The 9,846-nt window shown below is 29.1% G+C and overlaps 1 protein-coding gene across 1 annotated transcript in view; it reads right to left on the bottom strand.

Moving 5' to 3' along the window:
* Positions 1–9,846, bottom strand: part of LOC106465415 (trifunctional enzyme subunit beta, mitochondrial-like) — a 45,498-nt gene that overhangs the window by 20,688 nt on the left and 14,964 nt on the right. The window contains 2 exon segments of the mRNA XM_013925642.2: positions 1,521–1,588; positions 6,237–6,268. Of these exon segments, the coding sequence (XP_013781096.2) occupies positions 1,521–1,588; positions 6,237–6,268 (100 nt within the window).

Consider the following 9,846-nt stretch of genomic DNA (forward strand, 5'->3'; position numbering starts at 1 on the left):
ACCCTTTTTTTCTTTCTAGAATGACTTCATATTGTAAAATGAAACTGCATTCATTTATCCTAAGTAGCTTTAAACTCATAACAGTATACAGCTATTTATATTTAAATTTTACTGTTTTATTGCCCTTTGAACCATGTCTAACTACTATTCACACTATTATAAGTTGAAAATCACCTGGGGAATGTGTAGCTCATGTTATGCTATCGAATTACATTAACCATGAGCTGATCGTGTGCATGCCTCATGAAACATTAGGAAATTATTATTATTTATTTTACCTAACCTACAGAGATCAACATTTAAAGATTTTTATTACTTTTATAATAATAAATAAAGAATAAACATGAAAAACAAGAAATAAAGTACTTTCTTGGGTCTTCTTTTTTTCTCTCAACTGTTAATGACACTTAACGTTACTTTTTTATACTAATGATAAGAATGCACTAAATAAGTTTTATTTAATTAAATAATACACTAAAGAACACAGAATAATAACCTGCAGAGAGCAGGTAATTTCCCCTAACTGCCAGAAAAATTCTGATTTTCTAACTATGTGACAAGAGCCATTAGAAATTCATCGAGGCTATTCATCTTTCCCATGGGAACCAGGCCTGTACGAACAGAGAAATTGACAATTCTCTGTTCAGAAAACAATGTAATATAATCCATTATTTGATAGGTGAAAACCTTGGCTTTCTATTGGTTATGCATAACATAAAATTAAAGGTAAAAGAGAACTATTAAGAAATCCTGAGAGAGAGAGAGAGAATGTGACAGATGGGTGAAGGGGATCTGATTTTTTATTTGATGGCTCTGTAACCAAACAAAACTGAAGGATATAAAAATTATGGTTTGTCTCAGCAATGATGATTTTATCATGAGTAATTTACAGTAAGTATCTTACTTATTGGAGGGGTGGTGAATAAAATAGAGAAGAGAGGATGCCTACAGGAAATATGTCATTTTTCACACCAAATATAACAAAAACAAAAAGACATTTAATACAATTTTGAATGTAAATCACTAAAATCTCGTAAGAGGATGCCCGTGCCGAAAGAGTTAACTGAATACAGACTGTTTAACCACAATATACCCTGTGTCCAGTCTTTTCCTTTTTTTTTTTTATTCAGTCGAGGTCAGAAAATTCAAATTTTGCTCCATATACATTTTCTTTGGAACCTACCTGATTATTTTAAGGTAAATTAGAGCACATGAGAATAACACATATGTATTATTATTAATATAGTAGTATTACACAAAACAATGGTTTCAAAAGACACCAACTATTAGCTTTCACTTTTATCAAAACCTTTCAAATAAATAACATAATTTACTTTAAATGACAACTTGCACCTGAATTTTTTTTAACTTTATTTCTTGTCATGTGTAATTAGAGTTTAAGAAATGGTGATATCTGTAAAATGAACATTTGACTTGTAATAATTTCTGTGAAAACAAAAATTATAAATCCATTTCTAAAACTGAGATTGAAATTTGAATATTCAAAACTTTTGTCTTACCTCCCTGGCTATGTTACTTGTCCGTACTTCTTGAATGACTGTTCCTACAATGATGTAATCCACTAATTCTGAATAAGAAATAATAATTATTCATATTTAAAAAATGCAGTTTTGTGTCTTAACTGTTTTAGATCACTACTGTGATCTTGTATTTTTATTTTCTCAACACTGTACATCATACATTTATTTGCAAATCTGATACAATATTCACACACACGTCACATTCGGCGAGATATGCCCCTTTCTAGAAATAAAACATCACATTTCCAATTTTAGTATAGCCATTTTACATACAATGAACACACTGAATCTCATACAAACACAACAAGAACAGCAGAAACTTTTATACCTGCTAATACCTAAGTTAGACATTTGAAAAAAAGTTGGTTATTAGGTTTATTTCTATGGGTCTAGTTGTGACTATTCAAACAGAAACTTACCTATATCTGACTTATTACTGTCTGACGATATATGTTGGAACATGCATTATGACACACACAGCTACTATACTTAAAAGTATAAGAGAAAAATATTATTGCTAAATAAAAAAGCTATGTAGGGCTGGCTACTGAACTTGAAAAAAAGGAACCAAACAAAACAGGAATAGAACTGGACATATCACATAGCAGATTAAGCTGTCTCGACTTTACATGGAAAATAAAATCCAACATTACAGATTTCTTTACTTTGTCCATCAAAAGCTTGATGTTTTAACAGAATCTCAGCTATGTAGGGCTGGCTACGGAACTTGAAAAAAAGAAAATAAACAAAACAGGAATAGAACTGGACATATCACATAGCAGATTAAGCTGTCTCGACTTTACATGGAAAATAAAATCCAACATTACAGATTTCTTTACTTTGTCCATCAAAAGCTCGATGTTTTAACAGAATCTCAGCTTTTGTCATCACACCTTTTCTTTAGTTAACTTTAGAATACTACTTTTATGATTAAAAATTCTAGTTCTATTTGTTTTGTCAGTGAGGAAGCCTGTAAGGTACGGATTTTATTTTCCATATAATGTCAAAACAACTTAGTTAGTTATGTGATCTTTAGCCGATCAAGTGATATGTCCACTTCCATTCCTATCATGATTGATTCCTTTTTTCAACTTTAATAGCCAGCCCTACATAGCTTTTTTTAGTTAGTAATAATTTTTTTTCCTTATACTTCTTTGTTTACTTTCTTATAAAATTGTGTATGTGGATTACTAGGTTATAGAGTATTCTAAAGCTTTATAAATTTTGCATAGAATAATAATAAAATAGGTAGTCAAAGACTGTGAAGACTGTTTTGCTCTATTATATGATGATAAAATTATAGTTACTGCTAGAACTAGGTAGGCACTAAATCTATTAAAGGATAAATGAAAATAAGAAATCTCGGTTTTGGCTATTTCCCAGTTTTAAAATTTGAAACACTCAGGATAGCTGAAAAGCAACATATACATCAAAAATATAGCGACTATGCTAGGTAGCTCTTCACATCCAGCTTCTGATAATATGTACGTGTATTGATTTTTTTTTTACTCCTTCACTTCATACATAATATAGGGGTTGGCTACCTAAAGACACTGACTGTACAGTATACAAAGCATTAAGTAATTTACATGTTACAGTCATCTAATGTTCATCTATTACTGGCTGGCAATTCCTGTTTCACCCTGTACTTAAGCTTTTTAACCCAATCACTACTGGCTACTAACACTCTGTGTAGCCAATGCAAATTGTGCTGTATTTTGTTCCCACAATAAAACTAGTGGATGAAATTGTTTGAAACTTCATAAGAACTTTCATAAATGCAAGTAGTTTAAGAAACATAAAACCTGTTACTTTTGATAATTTTAGTTTTTTTTTACATTATCATCTTTAATATCTTGAAAAATTACATTAGGAAATGGTATTTATAAGATATGATTATGATATTTATATGTGGTCCAGATTAGAACTTATTACTTTTTATGTTTTAGTACATTATTTTAAAATGTCTAAAAACTTCTTATCATCCATAAAATACAAATTTTGTTTATGTTTAAAATTTTAACAATCACATACTCTCCTTATGGTTTCAAGTAAGATAGAAGACTGAAAATAATATTTCTAAGTAAACCTAGACAATAAACAAGTATTTTTTTATTTTTAAATAGGATTTCACATTTATACATGTACATAAAAAACATTTTTATTTTGTTTCATAAATGTATTTTTATTTCAAGTTTATGTTTCATTGCAGTCATACTTTTGTTTATTGCACTGAAAAAACCATAAGATTAGCAGCAAAATTTGTATGTTTGCTGTAAACTCTCTCATCCCTGTTGGAGGTTACTCTCATTCAGCCCAGCTTGGGCATATCTGAACATCATTGTAGATATGATACTAATTAAAATTGCAAGTACAAACAGAGGGACTTCCAATTACAATTATTGGAAGCTCTCATGAAATCTATAATTGAAAATAGAGGAGGGCCTTCTTGTTTGACAAGTATCCATTCACCAGTTCTGGCAGATGCACAGGAATAGCTATTACCTAGGAAGCATTTTCCAGTATTTGCTGGAGACAAAAAAGGTGCAGATTGTGCCTCCACACAAGTTTAATTAAGTTGACTTGTAAGCAGTGCAAGGTTCATCTCTGTGTAAGGCATATTGAAGAGTACCATACTTTGAAGACTTTTCAAAGATGTTAACTTGTCTTTCTACCAAATCTAGTCAATATGTTATGATTAGAAAGAAAAAATAGAACTCATTCTGATTCCTTTTATTTCCTACTGCTTTCACTTTCTTCAAATCTAAAATTTCCTTAATAGAGGTTTGGTGTTTACAACACTCAGTTTTATTTTTTTTTGTTTTTTACACCATCACTCAGCATTTGTATTTAGGTATTTCCACTTGTTTTAAATGCAATTCTATTTGTTAGTTAGTGTTCTAAAACTCATTGCACTTATCAGTTATAAAAAAGTGAAAATATTTCAACAAAGCCTTTTGCAAGAGCACACAAATTAAATTCTTGTCTATATTGAATTGTATTACTGTGCTCAGTTACATTATTTTTATCATACTTTGTGTTTTAGTTTCTGCTCAAGAATTAGGTATAACATTTTCAATATTTCACTGAATAATGTACAACTTCAGATAATTATTTGGTAATAGTGTTTAGCTTATTTTTGCATTTGTATAAACATGTATAAAGTCTTCAGTGTACATATTCATGAGTAGTGAACAAATGTACAGTTTGTATGTTCTTGATATATAAACTGATGTGATTATAATATCTCAATGTAGCTTTTACTACGTATTTATCTTTAAATCTAAGCATGATTTGCATACAACTGTACATATACTTCTCAGTGCATAACTTAGAACAGTTTGATATTGTTTATCCATACATTGATGATCCTTTTGTATGTATGTTATCTTAATTTGTAACTTTATATTTTTTATGTAATTTAACTTTATTTTTTAAACTCTTTGCAAAATATCAAAATAAACTTTTTATATATCAGTTTGTCTGTTTTAATTATAAAACAACAACAACAACAGAAATGTGGGTCTTACTAGGTAATGATAGTAACATGGAAAAATATAAAATTCTTACGATAAGCCTAAAACTATGAAAATGGTATCAGTAGTACGTACAAATCACACAAGTATTCTAAATACTAAATCATATTTTTTATTATGAACTCAATATAAAATTATGCTAAATTATTGCACTTAAAATTGCTAATTTAAATGCAAAAGAATATAAAAATCACAAACTCCTTCAGTTCAAAGTGCTAAGCCTAATCCACGCAAAAAACATGCACTTGCCACTTGATAGATCTTAACCCTAACATTCATGGATCAACTTCTTTCCTAAAAATATATCTATTTTGAGTTAATTTTTCAGTATAATAACTAATATAAATAGATATACCATACTGCATGATTTAAGCTAATATTAAATAATAATAAAAGTCACATACATCCCATGCAATTTTTTCCAGAAGCAAATTTTCTAAGGCTTATAAAAAGATCTACTGACCACTACCAAGTACAACCTCTACATAAAATGGCAGTTACTATAATAAGCACCACAAATGTTCATTTTGTTACTTGTAATCCTAAAGCACTTTGTACAATAACAACAATTTAACACACTTGACTATATATATATGTGTGTGTGTGTATTTCTAACAAAATGGCATGTTACAGCATATAGCAAGTGATGAAACTTTCTTCACAAAAACCTGAGTCACAGTTTTTAATTCCTTTTGGATCTGCTGTGACTAAGTGAATTTAAAGTATTTAGCATCCTTTGACAAGTCTTTGCCATTTTTTGCAATGAGAACAATCATACTGTTTAATACATATGTTTATAATAAAAATGTAGTCATTATGAAACTGAATGATGGTCTGACAAAACACTTCATTCAAACAGTTTTTGTTTTACATTACACTACAAAAACACATCACTGCACACTTCTTGCAAGCTGATTCTAATAGCACGATCACTTTCACAGTCAAGGAACACAGGCAAAAAAAAAAACTTCATTTATTGTTACAATAGTCTAAAAATGTTTAAATAATGTATAAAACTTATAAGTTTTTATGTTTGTTAAAGTACTGTACAACTCTTGTAATGTACTTCTCTAAAGACTACTATATGTATTACATGTATGTGACTCTTTTCATAGTTTAAATGAGGTACTTCACCACAGTGTTGTATTTATGTTCTTACCTTTTTTTATCCCTGCTTTCCTAACCACCGACCTACATTAAAAAAATTAAAAACTTGATCAAAGTCCTTGAGACAATGAAGTATTAAAAATTGGAGTTGCATAAGAATAAAAAACTTTATTAGTGTTCCACAACGAATAAAAACATTACCTTTACAGCAGTAGCCTGTTTTTTTCTAAACAAATACACAATTTTCTTAAAGAACTTGATAAAAACTTTAAAAATATAAAACTGAATCAAATATATTTCTGCTGCTTAATTATAACATTAAATCTAAGGAATGTACTGGTATCTACCAGACAAAATATTCCTAGACAAGAAGTGGCTTTCTGTTGCAGAATTTGAAGAGGTGGTCAAGGTGATATGGTAATTGGAAACAATATTTTTGAGACCCAAGTAGAGCTTAGTTAGAAAGCCTGATACATTATGGAGAAATTTTGTGGTATGATATATTGATTTATAATTGTTTTAAACTTTAAAATGCATCAATAAATGTTTTTACATCCTTCGCATGGGAAATTCAATAAGGCTTAGCACTACGACATATGAATACAAAAGAACTTCGTAACATTGTAAACAATAGAAGTTTTGTTTTCTCTATATTTCTTTAATTACTCATAAATGTTTTAAGTAAAATAACTGAAACTTAAGAACTTATTTGTAAATAGTAATAATATATATACATATGTAAAGTATGGTAAAAGAAATGTGATTCTATTTTACAAAATACTGGTGCAATAGTGCTAAGAAAAACATTTGTACTTTGTAAAGGCCAGTTTTATGGTATTTGATACAGTAATGTGAGCTGCACATGTGCTGCATGATACACATGTGGCAGTATTTTTAGTCAAAGGCAGTTAAAAGGTCAATAAAACAAAAATTAATAAATATAATTAGGTGTATACTGTTACAAGATTTACACAACTTAGAATAAACATTTGAGGATTCCTCTTACAAGCTGTAGTCATTCTAGAACAAAAAAGGGTAATTTAGATCTTTTTTATGAGATCAGTCAAATTGACAAACCCCCATATAGAATTAAAAGTAGAGAAAAAACAGATAAAATATAAATTTGTTCTAAAAACAAACATTTGATAGTTATTTAGGTCGCAATAGAGATTACACAAATGAAATTTGACAATTTTCAGATGAAAAAAGTGTTTTTAATATTAAAATCAAAATTATTTTGCATGTTGGATAGTCAACACTCTAAAACAAAAAACTGATGAGCAAATCTTAAAGTACAAAATTTTAATAATTAACACGTTCACAACATTGTGCACCACCGGTGGTACATATGCATGTTTTCTGTTGGACGTCGTGTGCCACCCATGATACACAGCACCCATAGGATATAACTACCTCATCTCCAAAGTCCTATATGAAGCACTTATTGTATACGGACGGCTATATTAAATCCACGCCTTCCATCATGTACCACTGGTGGTGCACGAATGCCATGTTGAAAGGACAATTGAAATAAAACAAATTTACATGATTAAATCACTTTTTATTTTAAAATTACATCTAGAGAACAGCATTAAATTTTTTATTGTGAGTAAATGAAGCAAAAGAAAAAACTGAGACTTCTTTCATAAATAAAAAACTGTTGTGGAAACTGTAATATAATAAGCATGGAAATGAAATGGAAAGAAAATTTTCATAGTGACCAAGTGGAGCAAAAAACTAATTAGAAATTTTTTTTTTTTAATGTCTCTCATGAAAATTGGAAACAAAAAAAAGAAAAAAGATAGACAATGAATATTTTAATTCATTCTAATTTTCATTTATGTTTGTCATTGAAACACCCCAAGCACATTGTAGGCTTCCCATCACAATCCTTGAACTCTTATCATCCACAGTATGGATTATTTTATGTGATGTCTCTTTTTATGATCATAAAATTGTGAAATATTCATAATTCTTCTAAAAAATGGCAAAATTACTCTAAGAAAAATATATTACATATCCAATATAGAACTCCCCCCACCCATGCTAACATCAAAAATTTTTTAAACAATAAACCTTTAACCCTTTTCTATCTAATAGAATCATTTTGGCCATGTCGTTATGTACATTCTTAAAAATTAATGACTGAGAAATGAAAGTATACCTTTAAAACAACACAAAGTATGATAACAATTGAACATTTCCAAACCTCCATCACATTTTTTGGTAAATTTACCATTTATAATAAAATAAAAACCACTGCATAATATACTATACACTGTGCCATTGCTTTTAGAAATGATGCACAGTTGATTAACCCTACCGACACAGGGCACACATCAAAGGTCATGACGTCGAGCTTGTTGACTCGCATTCAAAATTTTATTGAATCACTATTTCATAAATTAATCTCAATAAGTTTAGTATCAAACTGTACATTATAATTCAAATTTTAATATTAAACATTAATTAACTTCTTAATTTAAAAGTAAATATATAAATATCAATTTTTATGTGTCACGTGGTATGTTGAATGCAGCATTGGTTCAAATTACATGTTTGTGATGTCCAAATACAAAGTCTACAGTTTCTTATGTATTAGTTACTCAAATTACTGATATTGACAAGCTAGAATATGAATTAAGATCATCCTATCTTTTCTAATTTCCGAGATATTAATATATTTATTAAATCAACCAAGGTGGCTCCGCCCACCTCTTCAGTTATTTGAAAATACTTGCTTACATACACCTACTTCACCCAACGATGTGTGTATAACCAGTCAAAAGCTCAGAATTGTCCCCCTACTGGGTTTCTCAGCCTCCGCAAAGTATTTTCATACCAAACTCTTTCTTTTCATGTTAAATTCCAAGCAGTAAGGTAAGATATTAGTGAGCTCAAAAGTTCATTTTTTTAGACTTATATACAGCTTAGTTACCAAGCTTGATAAATAGTGGAATTCTGTAGTATTACTATAATAATTTATGATTTTTGGTTATTTCAAAATGTTTTAATAAAACCTAAAAAAATTTAGTTAGTTTCACATTCTCAACGTGTGAAAGTTGATAAAGCTTGGCAAACTAAGGCAAGCAGCAAACGAGTATAAAGTTCATAACTAGAAGGGATAACTGTTTGCTGTACTTCTTTATTTACTGCTCTTTGTTTTAAGAAAAATAAGTTTAAGAACTTATTTGTAAGTAGTGATAATGTATTATAACAGAAATGTGACTGTATTTAAAAATTCTTAGTGTTAGCCAGGCACAGCTGAAAAGGTCAATATGATAAATATATATATATTTATATAATGTCATAAGATTTAAACTATTTAGACTAAACTTGTGTTTTCATGTTATAATCTGTAGTCATTCTAGAATAAAAAATGCATGATTTATATTTATTTCCTGATTTTTTTATGGTGGTTACGAGGTTGGTCAAATTGATCAAACCCATACAGAGATACAATAGTAAAAATAACAGATAAAATGCAAAATCTTTTCTAAAAAAAACATTTGAGAATTTTTTGCATGTAAAATCTGAAAATTTTGTGATGCATAAAAATTGTAATTTTCCCAAGTGAAAGATGTATTTCCAACAGGTATTTCCCTCTTCTCACAAGATTACAGGGTTCGTACACCTTAAGTGAGATGAAATTCCAGGACATA

Source organism: Limulus polyphemus, unplaced genomic scaffold (assembly GCF_000517525.1).
Source record: "Limulus polyphemus unplaced genomic scaffold, Limulus_polyphemus-2.1.2 Scaffold1936, whole genome shotgun sequence".
Taxonomy (NCBI): Eukaryota; Metazoa; Arthropoda; class Merostomata; order Xiphosura; family Limulidae; genus Limulus; species Limulus polyphemus.